The sequence below is a fragment of the Cynara cardunculus genome, assembly GCF_001531365.2.
Source record: "Cynara cardunculus var. scolymus isolate 2C chromosome LG 16, CcrdV1, whole genome shotgun sequence".
Classification (NCBI taxonomy): Eukaryota; Viridiplantae; Streptophyta; class Magnoliopsida; order Asterales; family Asteraceae; genus Cynara; species Cynara cardunculus.
The window spans coordinates 520084-538176 of NC_037543.1; the positions used below are offsets into that span (position 1 = coordinate 520084).

At 33.0% G+C, this 18093-nt stretch overlaps 3 protein-coding genes across 11 annotated transcripts; 2 read left to right on the top strand and 1 right to left on the bottom strand.

Moving 5' to 3' along the window:
* The first annotated feature begins 208 nt into the window (after positions 1–208).
* On the top strand, positions 209–4539 carry LOC112529745. Of its 9 annotated transcripts, none has more exons than XM_025141124.1 (5): positions 209–442; positions 1656–1827; positions 3223–3286; positions 3970–4010; positions 4202–4539. In XM_025141124.1, the coding sequence occupies exons 1-2, from the start codon at positions 282–284 to the stop codon at positions 1804–1806; spliced, it is 312 nt and encodes a 103-aa protein (XP_024996892.1). In that variant the 5' UTR covers positions 209–281; the 3' UTR covers positions 1807–1827; positions 3223–3286; positions 3970–4010; positions 4202–4539. The 9 variants fall into 9 exon arrangements, with proteins under 9 accessions (XP_024996892.1, XP_024996898.1, XP_024996897.1 ...); XM_025141130.1 differs by lacking the exon at positions 3970–4010 and adding an exon at positions 3672–3720 and having other exon boundaries at positions 1656–1774; XM_025141129.1 differs by having other exon boundaries at positions 1656–1774.
* A 1175-nt stretch (positions 4540–5714) lies between these two features.
* Positions 5715–9919, bottom strand: LOC112529534 (putative pentatricopeptide repeat-containing protein At5g47460). Its single transcript, XM_025140857.1, has 2 exons — positions 8184–9919; positions 5715–5748 (listed from the first exon to the last, which is right to left on the bottom strand). Exons 1-2 carry the CDS (start codon positions 9917–9919, stop codon positions 5715–5717), a joined length of 1770 nt encoding a protein of 589 aa, XP_024996625.1.
* A 2648-nt stretch (positions 9920–12567) lies between these two features.
* LOC112529536 (WAT1-related protein At5g47470) lies at positions 12568–16976 on the top strand. The gene is made up of 7 exons (XM_025140858.1): positions 12568–12761; positions 12850–12915; positions 13594–13710; positions 13808–14060; positions 14776–14937; positions 15885–16033; positions 16841–16976. Exons 1-7 carry the CDS (start codon positions 12568–12570, stop codon positions 16974–16976), a joined length of 1077 nt encoding a protein of 358 aa, XP_024996626.1.
* Positions 16977–18093: the final 1117 nt, after the last annotated feature.

Below are 18093 nucleotides of genomic sequence, written 5' to 3' on the forward strand. Positions count from 1 at the left end.
ATTTGGCAGGTTTAATGGATTAAATTTAATTGAGTTGTTAGCGGGTTGGATTGCTTCGGTTCAACAATCCGATGGTTTTTTATACATCCCTAGTTTGGATGGACGATTGTGATTAAACGGGTCGGTTATCAGTTTGGGTTAGATTTATCCGGACAACAAATAACCGAAGCATATGACCCGACAAAGGTTCGCTTGCCCTAAAACCCTGAACCCTAGAAAACAATCAATTGGATTGGATTATCGACATTTTTCATCAGATCTCCGATCTCGCGATATTGGCTATGGCTTCAAGATGCAACAGATTCATGAACAAAGCTTCAATTTCAAATCTCAAATCCGCTTTTAAGTCGGCTTCCATGCCCAAATCCGCGCCTTCGTCCCCAAAATTCCCTCTTCCAACCAGGTCCAATACCTCACCAGTTCCTCGATTCTCTCTGTCAAGGTGTGTATTTTCTTCTTAAAAACAAGATATTTTTATGTTAATCTAAGGTTTATAACTGATGTGAGTACGGTCGATTAAGAGGTTTAATTAGGGTTTTGTATGTGAATTATAATCTACTTTGCAAGAAAGAAATGTGAAAATAGGAGTCGAATTGAGTGGGAAATGATACTGTTTGATGATGTTTATGTAGACAATAATATACGTGGAGTTCAGAAAGGGGTGTTTGATTGTTGAATGTTGGGAGCATAAAACACTACTACATAAGAAGTGTGAATGACTAAAAATGTACGCTTCATCACTGTACTTTGAATCCTTTTGTGAAGCTTGCTATCTTGAAATTAGAAAATTGGAAGTGTTTGTTCTATGAAGCATATGGTATTAATAATGGTACAGGTTAATTTTGGAAAAATAGTATAAGAGATACTAATCCCATGATATATGAAGATAAGAAAACTTAAAAAGAATTCTTGGTTCAAATGATTTAACACTCAACAATTATGCAAATGAAATGGAACTTAAAACAACTAGGAAACCCTATATGATATATCAAGATCAAGAAACTATGAAAACCTAAACAATTCCTGATTCAAATGATCTAACAATGAAACTTATAGTTAACATTTGCTAAAGTCCTTGAGGGTTTTAATGAAAAATTGCTGAACCTTGTTGCTGTTAACATGTTAATATCCTATGGTTGAATATACTGTGTAAGAAACCTTTGAGAAAAGTTCTATAGCATTAACGCTGTGTTCTCAAATTTAAGAAGAAAAGAAACGAAAGGAAATGAAAAGAAAGAAACTTCTTTATTTGTGTTCTTGAGAGCAAAAAGGAAAGAAAAGAAATGGAACGGAAGAAAATAAAGTTTTATGTTCTTTGAACAGGAGTGAAAGGAAAGGAAAGATGCCAACTTTCAAATACGCCCTTATTTATTTTAGAACGGATTATAATTGATGGGTAGGTGTGTAATTTATAAATATTTAATTCTTTCCTTTCCTTTCCTTACCTTTCCTCTCATATTTGGGAGGAAAGTGCTGGGAGGAAAATCGGTCTTTTTCCTTCCTTTTTCTTTTCTTTCCCTCCCAAAAAACACTCAAGAACACCGTATTTTTTCTTTCCCCCTCCTTTCCTTCCCTTTCCTTTGTAAAAAGGGACTCGAGAACAAAGTGTTGGTAGATGAAAGATGTTGATGAGTTTGCAATGATGTCCCTGATAGGTGCCCAGCCGAACTTGGATGTGTTCAGTCACTGTTACCCCTACACAATGCGGTTGCTGCAGCAAGATTGACATCCTGCCTGAGCACAACTTCAAGGAGTTGCAGATCACTTTCACAGGGTACACTCTGCCGTACCTCTCCCGACCTCTAATATCTTTTTTGTTATTTGACTGTGAGTCATGACTTCTCCCATGAGATAATAAACAAGCACTGCATGCTCATTATGTATGTTGTTTGATTGTTGTAGTGCTTTTTTCTAGAGGTGATGGCTTTCATGACAACATGTTCTTTTAAATGTGCTTGACTAGAATCACATTATTACATTGATGTAAACACTTGCATGATCATGAATAGGCTGCACATGGGTTGGGTTGGACGCGTCGAAGGCATTTGAATGCCAACCCAATGTTTGCGGTTTGGAAAATCTCAACCCAACCCAACCCAAGCAAAACTACAACCCAACCCAACTCAAACCATGCGGGTTGGGTTGGTCGGGTTGAAACCAGGGGCAGACCCAATTTCTTTTTCGAAGGGTGGCACCATTTGACTAAGAAACAAATATAGGGTATTTTTCACAAAATCATTATTGGGCTGTTGGTTAGTTCACATTGCTTTTCATACGTGAGGTCTTGTGTTCAAGTCTCTTATTGCAATCTTTTTTTCCAGAAACATAATAAATATGAAATTAAAAGCTAAAAACTAAGAAAATGATACCAACGGGATTCGAACTCGGGTCTAGGGTGGAAGAAAAGCCTTTCAAACCAACTCTACCAAGGAAAATTGTGTCTTCATTGTAGTTTCAAAATATATACGGTGGCACACAACAAATTGATACGGTGGCACTTTACACCACCCTATAATTTTTTACACTGGTGTCATGGGCCACCGTATGCTCTACATTGGGTCCGTCCCTGGTTGAAACTTTGGTGCATCGTTTTACAATCTAGTTAATGTTTATGTTTACATGAAATAAAATCAAAATGGTAACATAGAAAAAGGGATAACAAACTCAAAAATGAAAGTTGAAGGTTCATGTAAATAAAAAAGTAAAATTACGGTTGAAATTGTAATATAATTTTGAATATAGCTAATTATGGATTGGTATAATGTCTAATGTACATATGTTAATCAAGGGCTTTAGAATCATCTTAAATCCATAATATAGAAAGGCATCTGGTTCATCTGCTTAGGTTGGTTGGGTTCAAATGACCCTAACCCAATTCCAACCTAACAGATGTGGGTAAGCCTAATTTTGTAACTATGTGTCGGGTTACCTTGGGTTGAGTTTTTTCGGGATGGGTTGGCCGGGTTGGTCGATATTTTGAGCACCCCTAATTATGAATATTTTATCACGTTATCCATCATGGATACTCACAAAAAGGTGGTTCTTGAATTCCTAAAATATATAAGGTTCCTAAACGAGTCCCTCCCTATTCCATCTTAAACTCATTTTTCACCCTACCAAAATGAACTGTAGAATCTTTTTCACAATAAGATACTCGAAAGCATCTCAGCTAGTGAGAGAGATGCATTGACCAGTAATCTGACTGGAATTTGGTTCCTGCAGGCACATGAATTTTCCAATGCCTGAAACAATGAACTGGGATTTACGAGACCTGTCATCATCTCAAGTATGAGTGCTTTGTTAATGATCTTAGAAGTTTTAGGCTTTTAAATAGACCGAGTTACAATCACCGTTTTATTTGTGCTTAATACTTGCTTCTAAAGATGATCTGGGAAATTTATGAGCGTTGTGTATGATTGATTTGCTTTTTTATGAATTTGGTATGTGATACTTTTTGTTTTAGTTCTAGCTCTTCAACTTGCCGGGCCAATTAGTAGTTAAAGCATATGGATATGGTTATATTTGATTAAAACTTCCCTAGTTTTTATTGGTCTTCAAATCCTATCCAATTTATCAATCAGGTCAATTTATCAAACAAGAGTTCTGAGTTTGAGTTCATGCCTATAGCTGAAATCAGAGTATAATAGTAACAAGAATTCTCCTTTTCCCAGATGCAATTGATGGATCGTGAATTCGTGATACATTGTGCTGTTTGTAGAGGTGGGCTCCGGTCATCATGCTAATTGCAAGGAACTTTACTCGGACCAAACATTATGCATTTAATGATTCCCGACACCATTTTGAAATTTTGATTGCTTGTTGAACCCTGTGTGAAAGTAGGATACTCCAAACTCAAAGTTGCTATAACTTAATTTAAAACGACTTGTTGCATATTGTTCACGTAGGATGTCCACATGAAACGACTCACGCTAGAGTATTGTAGTAACATGAAATTCTCCTTTTCCCCAGATGAATTTGATGGAACGTGATACATTTTGCCGTTTCTTGAGGTGGGCTTGCTTTCATCATGCTCAAATAAGACGGAACTCTACTCAGATTATCTTTTATACATTTTCACAATGTTAATAAGGAAGTAAAAACCATTTAGATAGATACATATTTTGCATCATGATTGCAATTAGTTTGGTAGAAATCGAAGCTCCTATCCGTATCTGATATGGGTTCTTTTTGTTTGAACTAGAGCTGGGTTTATCGGTTCCAAGGTGACTTGTTAGCGGAAATTTGGACTGAGAAACGTTACCTCATTGAACGAGAAAGCAGGTTCTGTAATTCATCCCGATTATTTTGTAATTCATAAAAGATGCTTGAACCTCTAGAAAACAGCTTGGTTCTCAGTAGCACAAAAAAAAATTCAATTCGAGTGTTTATTTTAGTGTTTTTCACATACACTGTTTCAAAAGTTGGGGTCTTCATGGAAACAACTACATCTACTATTTGGAGTACACCCCAACCCCTAGATTCTACCTTCAAGTGGGATATACGGGATTAATTTGGTTTGCTTGGCATTTTTGTTTACATTTACTCATGTTGACATTCTTTCTTTTGGTTTTTGGTTTGATATCCTTTTCTCATGCCTCCAACACTCTACTTTCGACTTTCGAGTGAGATTTACTGGGTTTGTTTGGTTTGGATGTCGGGTTTATTTGGCCCATGAAAGTGGGAATTACGGGGGCTGTCAGGTTTGGAAGTAGGATTTATTAGGGCTGTTTGGATTTCCAGGGGCAATCGCATTGTTTCTCCTAGAATGTCATGTCATTACCTGTATTAGAACACAAGTTCAAATAGAGTAAGGGGCCGTTTATGAAACGCTTACTCGGGTAAGCGCTTACCATGTCACATTTCCTCACTGGATGAACATGGTAAGGACCAAAAATCTTACCCGGTAAGAGCAAGACAATTATCAAGAGTCTTACCCGGTAAGTGAGGGCGACGATTCTTACCACGGTAAGCACTTACCGGGAAAATTGTTGCATTCGATGTCGTTTTGGTGGACCAAAATCTTATCCGGTAAGTAAACAATAGTGTTAAATTTTATTGGTAAACACTTACCAGGTAAGTATTTGGTAAACGACTCTTAAGACTCCAAACCATCCAACATTGGTTTTAGATGTGGTTTATGTCCTTTTATAAGCTCTTGTTAACATGCTACATTGCTAGTAATGACTTGCCATAATGTTAACCAGTTGAGTTGATTAGCAGGTTGTTTGGGATCGACTCGAGAAAATAATACCCGACTCTAGTTCGAATATTTTAAAATAGTGCTCGTGCTTGAATACTTTTTCAATGTTTGAGCTCAAGCTTAATGCTTTTCTAATAGTTTTGAGCTACAAATTATTGACCTAAATATCAAATCTTATAAGCTCGTTTATGGGTTTAAACTCGAGATCAGCTAATTTGTTAATTGGCTTAGGTTTGAAAAACTTGATTAAGAGCCGTTTACCAAACGCTTACCGGGTAAGCGCTTATCAAGTCACACTATCTCACCGGATCAATATGGTAGAATCTTACGTGGTAAGTGCGAGACAAGGACTAAGAGTCTTACTCGGTAAGTGAGATCAACGACTCTTACCACGGTAAACGCTAACCGGGTAAATTGTTGCATACGATGTCGTTTTGGTGGACAAAAATCTTACCTGTTAAGTAAAAGATAATGTTAAATTTTACCGGTAAACACTTACTAGTCCCTAACTTGTTTATTGATTAGTGCTAGTAGCAACTAGTTTTAATCTATATATTTTGATTGTATGATCTAGGAACATTTGAATATGTTTGGTTTGAAAAAATATATGTGCAGCCTGATTCGACTCGAAAATTTATTCGATCTCTCAAACGAGTCGAGCCGAACGTTGATTTATTTTGGGGCGATTTTTGGTATATTTTTGCTCAATTTTTGTATGCATCTATCTATGCTTTTAGGTACAAGATTTATATGTTTTTTAAAGACTCGTGGAAATGTTATTTATTAGTTTTGTTCTATAAATGTAATGATTATTTTACTCTTTTCGTTGTTTTACTATATTACATAGTTTTATAGGTCATAAGAATATATGCCAACAGTTTTCTAATATTTAAGGAAGATGGGAATCAAAATCAATGAAATTTTGTTTGATCTTCACTGGAAACTTGAATAAGGAGTAGATTTTTTTGGAGTTTTCTAGAATTTGTTTGAAAACTTGTTCATACTCCGCCTATAAATGGGCCGGGCTTTTCCACGGGATTAAGGGCATAATAGTTTTTTTTTAAATATTTTTAAGAAAACAAAACTTGTATAAAATCACAAGTTATGTAAAATAATTTAAAATAAAGGGCAAAATGCACAAAATATAAATCTACTTTCACAAATTTCTTTATTATGACATTGTACTTTCAATTTTTCTTATTACAGCAATGTACTTTCAAACTATTTTTTATTAGGACATTGTATTTTGAAAAATTTACCCATTATAGCATTGGGTAACCTTTTAATTTAAATTTACCTATTATATCAGGTTTCCATTGTCCACGTAGGCTGTTCACATGTACTATAGTGATGTGACTTTCTTACTATATCATTGTACTTTCAAAATTATTTTATTATAACATTTACTAGTTCTTATTAAACACTGTATTTTTTATTTTGATATTTAGATATTTTACATGTTATTTAATAAATATATTAAATGAATTAAAAAAATTCTAAATTATTCATTAATATACGAGTACCAATAAAACTAGTAGAACACAATTTATCTCGCTAATACTTAAAAAAATATGTATTTTTTGAAAAAAGAAAATTAGAATTGTTCATTTTTTACCAAAAAATTATTATGTTTAAAAGAATATATTGTATTTATTCAAAAAATTTATTTGACGTATAAATATATTAAATTAATTATATATTTTTTGAATTATTTATTAATATAACAATATTAAAAAATTGTATATCACAATTTATTTTCTTAACATTTTAGAGAGAACTTTAAAAGATATGTATTTATTTGAACAACATAAAATAAGAATTGTTACATTTTTTACAAACAAATATATATCTCGAAAATAATATTTCATATTTATTTAATAAATATTTTACTCTATAATATTTAATTTGTATGTAACTTGACAAAAAAAAGTAAAAAAAAGTTAAATGTTTTTTTAGATCGTAGCAATGAAAAATGAAAATCACTAATAATAATTTAAAATGTTTTTATTTTTATTTTAGTTAAGTTATTAAAATGATGTGTCATCCACATCACTTCATTAAAGCCACACAATCAAAAAAAAGTCAAAGGGTTAACCGGTTTAAAAGGTAACAGGTTACCCATTGCTATTATATGTAAACAAATTAAAGTACGATGTCTTAATAAAAAAATAATTTGAAAATACATTGCTGTAATAAATAAAAACAAAAGTAGAATGCTATAATAAGAAAACTTATGAAAGTAGGTTGTTATTTTATGCATTTAACCCTAAAATAAATAACAGTTTTTCCAACTTAAAATTAAATATAAATACATAATACTGTACATAATCTAGAAAAAAGTTTCTCAAATGATGGAGTATTGATAAAGAAAATGACCAAATGAGATAACAAGAAATTGATCAATTAAGGTAATTATTTTTTTACTCTTTAAATTTTTAAAGAGTGTTATTATCAACGACCGTCATGAATCATAATAAAGTGAGAATAGTAAATAATAATAATTTTCAATTTAAAAAAAAATGTTAATCATAATAAAAATATTAACGGACTGAACATGCCTGTCTAGAAAAAAGTTCTCGTCACTCATTTTCGTTCATTAATTTTAACAAGTTAAGTCGAGCCTGTTCATTTCTTTGAAAATGTTAATCCAAACCGACCTTTTCTAATAAGACGGTGAGGACAAATCTAAGAGTAAATGGTTATTTGTTTATCTTTTAATAGTTTCATTAATAGGTAGCATCTGAATCGTTAAAAGATAAATCTTATTTGGCAAAATAAAATCTCTCTTAATGAATTTAAAACCCCCTGAAAAATTTTGTATCCTAAGACTCCCTTAACCCTTCAGTGCCCTAATTTCGTTGTAAATAATTACCAAACAATTATATTTCATTTTGTACTATATCATGAGAGTCTCTTAATCATTCTGACCAATTAATCATTCAAATTTTCAAATAAATTCTTAAGCAAACTTTGCTTCTAGTACTCGATCCAACTTAAACCAGCCTCTTTTCTTACCTTATTGTCACTCATCATCTTCCTCCTTGCTCCTACATCTTCCCACTTTCCGAATTGTGCGTAAATGTTCGATATCATAACGTGAACGAACTCTCCATCGCCTTCGAGCTCGATCACCTTGCTCGCCGCGGTTTCCGCCACCTCGATATCCCCACAAACACCACAAGCAGCCAGCAATGCCCGCCAAACGCCGGCACACGACTCAAATCCTAGCCGCTTTATCATCCCTTCCGCCCTCCGAACCTCCCCTTCGTGACCCATAAGCCTGATGATGCAAGAACAATGCTCGACCGTTGGATCTATCTTGTAATCACATATCATTGATTCAAAGTATCGGTTCGCGACTTCTAATGGCATCTTATTATGCCAGCAAGCCGATAGCACGTTCAGAAACGTGATCCCATCTGGTTGTAGATCTTTCGCGTGTTTCAATTGTTTGAAAACTTGGATCACTTTCGTGAAATTCTCGTTGTGGGCGTACCCGGAGATCATGGCGTTCCAAGTCACGAGATTTTTACCGGGTAGCGATTCGAACAAGAATTCGGCCGTGTTAACCTGCCCGGATTTTGAGTACATATCGATCAAACTGCTGCCGATGACTACCGATTCATCCAAACCGGACTTAACCACACAACAATGGATCAAAGTCCCCCATGTGAGCGCTCCAAGGCGTGCAATTCCGCTTAAAATGCTCGAAAACGTGAACTCGTCCATTCGTATGTCGCTTGAGTGCATCTTATTAAAGAATTCGAGGGCGTTTCTGGGACGGTTTCGATTCACGTACCCTGTTAGAATCGAATTCCATGAAGATGAATTCGGGTTTGGCATTGTCGATAGAATCTCGATAGCTTGTTCCATGTTTCCAAACTGTGCAATTCCGTTGATCATCTCGTTGTAGGATACTGTATCGGGGTTTGGCATTCGATTCAAGAAACCGAAAGCAAGTTCGATTCTTTGATTTCTAACACTTGCACCGATCACCGAATTCCAAGAAAACGTATCCTTGAACCACATTTCATCAAAAATCTTGATCGCATCTTCAATATGATCGCACTTTCCGTACATATCTATCAAACAATTAGATACGAAAGTACTACATTCGACACCAAATCTAACGATACGAGAATGAACCGCCTTGCCGAATCGTATCAAACTTAGCTGCCCACAAACCGATAGAACAGATGTAAACGAGTACGAATCCGAACGAATTCTCGATCTTTCTAGCTCAAGAAACAGATTCAAAGCCTTACGAAACTTCCCTGAACGAACGTACCCGGAGATCAACGAGTTCCAAGCAACTAAACCTGGTTCAGGAATTTCATCAAACAGTTTATGGGCATCTTTTAGCATATCCAATTTAACGTACAAATCGATGAGAGCAGATGAGACAAATCCATTGAAAGTGGACCCAGATCTTAAAGCGTAGCAATGAATCTGTTGGCCATGATTACAGAGACCCAAGTTCCTACATTCTTGAATCTTGTAAACCAAATCGTACCCATTGGGGTTTTCACCATTGTTGGCCATCTCACTGTTGTCGCCATCTTCGTACAGGTCTGAAGTTTCTTTAAAACAAGATTTGGAGTTGTGTATTTGGGCAGATTCAGTGCCTGCGATGAAGTGTTTCTGCAAGAAGAAAAGGTATTGGATATGGCTATAATTTGGTAAATATGTTCTTGTTATTTGAGCAAAGACTTTCTTCATAAATCCCTGTATTCATGAACAAAGTTTTTTGTTGTTCATCGTTTCCGTGTACTATTGATCATTTACGGGTTTGTTTGGTAGTTAATGAATTGTTTGATATAAAATGATTAAAAAACTTTTATAATATAGTATAAAATAAAATATAATTATTTACAATGAAATTAGGGCGTTGAATGGTTAAGAGAGGCTCAGAATGCAAAATCATTTGTTTGACAGATGCTGAATGGTTTGATGTTGAATGATTTGGTGGTCAGAATGTTTAAGAGACTCTCATAATATATTGCGAAATTAAATATAATTGTTTACAATGGAATTAGGGTGTTGAATGGTTAAGAGAGACATATGATACAAAATCATTCAGAGGGTTTTACAACTATTAAGAGACAGACTGTTTTTTTTGACAAACAAGATTCACTTTTTAGCGATTCAGAGACTGACTCTTAATAAAACTAGTAAGAGGTAACAAACGACCCCTTAAATTGTTGAAAAATTGTTATATTTATAATAAAGTTTTGAGTAAACTACAAATGTGGTTTCAATGGTATGTCGGAAATAATAATTTTCCTCTTACAGTTTTGAAATTATAAGATGGATGTGATTCATAAAAACGTCCGGATTTGATTCCTTCCTCTAAGTGCAACTCCAACCGTCCGTCAAAATCTCTCTTTTACCGTCGTCTTCTCTGCAAGCTTACGGTAAAGATATATTTTTTACCAGTATAAATAAACACACTGCAAATATGCCATTTGAAAGTATCACACGGTAAACCACATCCCCACCGTTCTTCTAGAGCATGGTTGAAAATGAGATATTTTTTAGTGTTTTTTTTTTAAGTATATAATATTTATATACGAGAAATGCAATAAATAAACTCACACACTCTTCTCATCTATGGTGAGGTTTGAACCCCTGACCTCCTAGAAGGTCAAGGGCTACGATACCGCTAGGCTAAAGACTTTTTGGTTATTTTTTAGTGTTTGAGGACCCCATATTTTTGGTGTTATATTTAGAGATGGTCTAACAATCGTTAAATGAGGAGCATTTTGTCTCTTTATTTTTTTGTTCTTTTAACCAGTTAAAATCGTTTATATGATTTTGGTTCTTGTAGTTTTTGGTTGGAAAAATGACCAAAAATTTGATAAAAGAATGAACATGTCCCTCATTTGATTGAATTTTTAACGTTCGTTAGAGGGAGGGATCAAATTTGAATGTTTTTGCAAACCATGATGACCATCTAGTAATTTTAAAACTGAAAAGACGAAAAATATTGTTTTTGACAAACCATAGTGACCGAATTTGTAGTTTACTCTAAAGTTTTCATTTAAAAAGAGGAAAATTGCATAAAAAGTAAGGTGCTTTAATTTAATTTTTATTTTAGGTAACGTACTCTCGAAACTTTTATTTTGGTACCTAAGATGTAAAGTTTTAAAATTTAATTATCTGGGTAATCGGTTACCATGCTGATTTCGCGAGTGATGTGGTATCCGGTTAATGCTTCAACAAATAATATTGAGTGTGGTATCACATTACTCGCCATATCAACATGATAACCAGTTAATACTTCAACTGATTATCTGAGTATTTAAATGTTTAAAATTTTACATTTTAGGTACCAAAATGAAAGTTTTGAAAATAAGTTATCCAAAATAAAAATCAAGTTAAAGTACGTTACGTTTTTATGCAATTTATCCTTTAAAAACCGATTTGACATCCATTTTTGTTAGAGACACTCTGATACAATTATATATTTTTAACAGAATTAACTCAAAAGATTAAATTTGTATGGATTTACAAACCATGGGGACCATAAGTGTAATAAACAAACAATAAGAAAGATATTTGTAACTTTTACAAACCATAAAAGAATTCATATACATCCATATCTATATTTCTATCTCTGTCTCTATATTTAGTAGAAGTTTATTTTACAAACCATGTTATTTATATAAATCTCATTTAATCAATCATATAATTTTTTATTTTATTCATTTTTTTGTAATTATAAAAGGTTGATCAATTATTTTTATTATAGAGATTGTTAATCATAAATATTATCATATTCTTTATATTAATTTTAGAGAAATACATAAAACAGTTTCATTAAAATTTCATAATGATATATTAAACAACTTTATCAACATAAAATATTATATGAAACAATTTTTTAAGTTAAACAATTTCACGAAAATTTTCATAAAAATTAAACAATAAAATAGATGAACGAGGGTGGTTTGCATGCTTTATACAAATATGAGTGGTTTGCATTTGATCCCTCCACTCTATATCTATATCTATATCTATATCTATATCTATATCATCATTGAAGACATTTTTGAATAAAACTGTGATCATTCATCGAACCAGAAGAATTGGAGACAAGAGAGAAGGGTTTCTAATCTCATTTTTCATCAGAATTCAATCTTATAATCAAACCATTTATCGATCAACATGAATTCTTGAAGATGACGATCGCACCATCGTTTCAAACCCCGAACCGCTCATCGAAATTCAAACGACACGAAATCTAGAATTCAAGAAGGGTCTCACCATGATCAACATTCCATCAAACCCGAAGAATTCAACAAGGGTTTTCGATCTAATTTCTCATTCATAATGTTTTAAAACCCCAACCCGTTGATGATCATGACATGGAGGCAAAGCGGCGGTTCGTGGAAGATGTTGCGATAATCGGTGGATTAATCGGTGTCCAGTTTTTATACGCCGGAAACTCGGTTTTGCAGAGTTATATCATGTTTGTTGGCCTTCCTCCTACTCCTCTCATCATCTCTTCGAATTTCGTCACCTTTCTCATCCTCTCTCCTCTTGCCATCTTTTTCGAAAGGTATTCGAGCTTTTAAAACATGATTATTTACGTGTTTTTCGATCGAAAACGTCGAATTTGTAAGGTTTTTGTGATGTTTATATTGCAGGAAGTCATGGCCGAAGAGATTGAGCGTGAAATTACTGGTTCAGTTGGTTTTGATATCGTTTGCGGGGTGAGTAAATTGTGGTTTATGACAATTGATTTCGTCGTAAACGAAATCTGTTGCAAATTGCATGAAAATGTAAACTACTTTGTTCTTCTGAATTATGTTTTAAGTAACGTATTTTCAAAATTTTCTTTTTAATATATGAGATGGGATATCTGATTCAAGTATACGTGTATACGTAAGAGCATCTTCAACAACTATGTTATAATATAAGTTCAATTATCTTACCGGATGAACATAACAAAGAGCGGGAATCTTACCTGGTAAGAGAGAAGATAATGATCGAGAGTCTTACCCGATAAGTGAGGGTGATGACTCTTATTCGGTAAGCACTTACAAATTATAAACGCTTGTCATCAATCCAATGTGATGGTCGAGAATGTTACCCCATAAGGTAAATGAGAGTGATGACTCTTAACAATAAGCTCTTACCCGATAAGTGTTTGGTAAACAACTCTTAAAACAACAATAAATTACAACCATAAGAATGAAAACAATAATAAATTATAAGTAATAAAAACGAAAAAACAAATATCGTAAATAGTAATTTTCAACAAATTAATAGGGTAAAAGTGTAATTTTATATTTTACTTGAGTTCAAAATAGGAAATTGAACAAAGTACGTTACATTTTCATGTAATATAATTTTTCTCATAATCATAATTTGAGTGTGGGTATGATCAGGGTGACGTTGTTTCAATCTTTAATGTTAAAGGGGGTCGATTTAACTTCGCCATCAATGGCTACCGCGATGCCGAATCTTGCACCGGGGCTCATCTTTATCATCGCTTGGGCCTTTAGGTATCGACATGTAAATTAGAATTGAAACTTAATGAAAAGAAAATGTTGCATTTATTTTCGTGGTTCACAAAAGCTTGATTTTCAATTCCATATGCAGGTTAGAGAAAGTCGATATCAGTTGTACTTATAGTAGGGTCAAGATAGTGGGCACGTTTTTGTGCGTGCTCGGGGCCATTACGATGAGCCTTATGCAAAGCACGAAAAAGAATCCCTTCTCGGAAGACGTATTTTTACACGATCCCTTGTCTTCAAGAAGCGAACATTTTTACATTTTCAACAAGGACAGGATTATCGGTTGTTTTTATCTCGTTGCTGCTGTTATTGTTCTATCAAGTGATGTCGTCTTGCAGGTATATCGTCGTTAGAACACTAGAGATTCATATAGGCCTTGCAAAAAAAAAACTGATAAAGTTATCGCTAGTTTAATTTCATTTCTGTTAGAATATGTGGACCCCAGTTGGAAATTCTCACTAAAAAGGCACTAATAAAGAGTTAGAGAAGAATGTTATCAAATTTATATGCTTGGATCACGTGACACCAATCTGTTTTCGTGAGATACGTGAAATCACTTTGTTACACTTTTTTGCTGTGAAGGGTACCTTCACAGTGTTTTTGTTGTGAATGTTCGGTTTTTTTTTATCTTCACAGCATTTTGCTGTGAAATTTTAAGTATAAAAAAGTGGTCTCACGGATATCACGAAAACAGAGTGATCTCAATTGAACCCAACCCTAGAGAGAGAGATAGACAAAGAAATACAACTTTGATGGCATGTGTCTAGCTAATGTGAACTCCAACACCGTAACACGCCATCTCAAACAAAGGTTGGACGGGGGAAAGTCCCTAAATGACATTGTATCCGGCTCTGATACCAAGTTAAGATATGTGAAATACCCTTCAAATCTCCTTCTAAAAAGACCCTTATAGAGAGAGAAGGAATATCCCGGATATATACATAGTTGATGGTCTGTGTTTAGCTGACACTGTACTCCAACATTTATGATATAATTCCAATATTTATGATGTAATTCAGGTCGCTAAAAGATGGTTAATTTGATTTTTTGCAGGCTATAACATTAGTCGATATGCCGGCACCTATATCGTTAAGTGCAATAACATCGTTAATCGGTGTGATACTAACTGCGACACTCGAGTTTATCGAAAAACATGCGATCCCGACACCGTGGCCCATTTGGTCTTTGAAACAGCTGATTTGCTATGCTCTAATGGTATGAATCATCTTGTTTTGACTTTTGATCAGGTCAAATATGTTATATTTTCTAGTCGAAATTAATGCTTACTTTATCGAAAAATTAAAATTAGAGACCTGACCACGTAGATTTATCTTGATATATCATCGTAGTTATTATATATTTCTTCGAAAATATAAAGAATCGATGTCAAAATTGAAGTCAAACTTAGAGATTTGACCTCAAAAGTCAAATTACACCTCTTTCTGACATGCCAATGGAACTCAACGACTTTTGAGATCAAACCCATTACTATTTCTACTACAAATTGGTACTTATTTTTGCACAAAATTAAACAATATCACTTCCAGATTCTTGTTTTTTTTAACGTAGATTGACGTAATCGTAATATTTTTTCCAATATTTTGCAGAATCGACTATAATTTTGAAGTTACCTGTTTGTAGTTTGACCTTAAAAGTCAAACTGGATCATTGCTAGCTCAGGAACTGAAATTTCGAGAATAAAAACCTTTTTTTTCTCTGAGTTTTGATCGTTTTGATATCGTTCACTACAATAAAATTGGGTTTCTAAGACGTATAAATTATAATCGTTCTAATAGACTGTTCTACAAGACTTAATTTACAGGATCAAAAAATAACTCGTCATATCTAAAGACGTTGCAGTAAATTTATAAGACGTTTTTATTCGTTGTCCAAGATGGGTTTATGGACATTTTCTCAAAAATGTTTGATAAAATAGCTAATGCTATACTTTATATTAAAAATGTCCTAAAAAACATGTTACGACATACAAAAGCGTCATGTAAACTTATTACAACGTCTTTAGATGACAAGCTTTATTTTTTTGTCGTATAAAGTAGTATATTATGATGCTTAGAAATTGGTGGTGTTCTATAAACTTAATTTTGTTGTAGTGATTATTGCCAATGTGCATAAATTTTTAATATCGATTTGGAAACGAACAGGCGGGAATGATCACCGGAGTTTGTTTTAGCTTCAATGCATGGGCGATGAAGAAAAGAGGGCCTGTTTTGGTCTCGATGTTCAATCCCATTGGAACCGTCATCGCTGTTATCATCTCGTGTTTCTTAGGTCAATCTATTGCTCTTGGAAGGTACGATCGAACTACTAACGCAATAAACCGTTGTACCATGTGCATTAATAATCAAAATACACTATAAATTGTAGCCATTCGTTGTATAACTTGAAATACATACAACTACGAACGTGTATACACTTAATTACAACAAAATCTGTGTTATACGATGACAAATATGACTAAATGTCATAATACTGATTTATAGAATTTGAGTTTATAGGATAAAACGACATCATATATAAAAGTGTTACAATAAATTGATACGATACTTTTAAATGTCAATTTGTTTAGTATAATTTTGAAATAAAACATTTTGTTAGTTTTTTTATAATGATACTAACGGGTTGTTTGTTTACCTCTTAATAGTTTCATTAAAAGACATCATCCGAATCGCTAAGAGATGAATCTTGTTTGACAAAAAAAAAAATTCTCTTAATGATTCAAAAACTCTCCGAATGATTTTGTATCTTGTGCCTCCTTTAACCATTCAGCACCCTAATTTCATTTTAAATAATTGTCAAACAATTATATTTCATTTTGCACTATATTATAAAAGTCTCTTAATCATTTTGCATTAAACCATTCAGCAAGTGTCAAGTAGTTGGTTAAACACTTTATTAAGTGGTCAAAGAAATAAGGAACCAATTGTGTTGTAGTATATTGTACACTTGGTTAGTTGTACCTTTTTGTTAGGTATAACATGATATGCACACAGAAAGTCATTAAATTTGTTAGAAACTGTTATTTAATATGCAACGTGTTTACATTCAGCTTTGTCAAACGGTTTCTAACGGTTATCCGATAGTTTTGTTATCTATACAGCCTTACGGGTATGTTTATCATGTTTACGGGGTTGTATTTTGTGCTATGGGCTAAAGGAAAAGAGGGTTTCTTACAAAAAGACGAACACGCAATCCAAAGCGAGTGCCATGACGTAGAGAAGCCTCTCCTTCAATAATATCAGTGTTTTATCTGTTTATTTGTTATTTAAAAAATGTTACGATTATTGTTTTTCCGAAAACGTATTGATTAGAAAAATTAGAACCCGATTATTCAGTTAATGGTATATATGAGCGATGACAGTAGATAACGGAACTTGATTGTTATGACTACTTTTATCTAAAACGAAAGTAGAAAGGAGAATTAAATTTTCAACAAATACAGAAAGTTTTTTAGTTCGTTATTTCTACCAACATTTCAACAGCTATGTTGTTTTAGAAATTTTGGAGATTTGAGAAAAATTTGTTCTAACAGCGATGCTAAATTCTACTCTAAAAAAATGAGAGAGTATGAAGAAATCTTCACTTTAGAAAAAGAAAGAGAGAAAATACAACATATATGGAGATGCTCGAACGTAAACAATTACAATTAGGGGTGCTCAAAAACCCGATCAACCCAACCCAATACGAAATAACTCAACTCGATATCTAATTGAGTTGTAAAATTTTCAAACCATTGGTATTGAGTTGAAATTGAATTACTATTATTTAAACCCAAACCAACCCGATGAATCTGATATCCTTGTATTTCTTGGATTTAATATGATTGTTGTGGTTCTATTAATATATACATTAGACAATTACATTATCACGTACTCTCTTCATATACACATATTTTTGATATATTCTCCATCTCTATTTTTGATCTATTCTTATTTTATTTGTAAAAAGGTTAAATGAAAATAATATTATATATATCTATACTATATTATAAAGCATTTGGCTAAAACTCTTAAAAATTCTTAAACTCTTAAAAACTCTTAAACTCGTTCATCCCTAAACAATTTCATCCCTATCCGATTTCATCCCATAACTGAATTCGTGTAACTAACTGCAGATAAACACAATCAAATATAGGATAAACATCTCATTTTAAATATAAAAAATCTAAAATATAATTAAGATAATCATTGAGTTCTAACAAAGTACTTAATTATTATCTTTATAAAATGATATATTATTAAACCAAAAATAAATTATTTTATTATTAAACTTAAATTAAATTAAAAAAAATAATCTATACTATATTATAAAGCATTTGACAAAAACTCTTAAAAACTACTTTTTATACGTAAA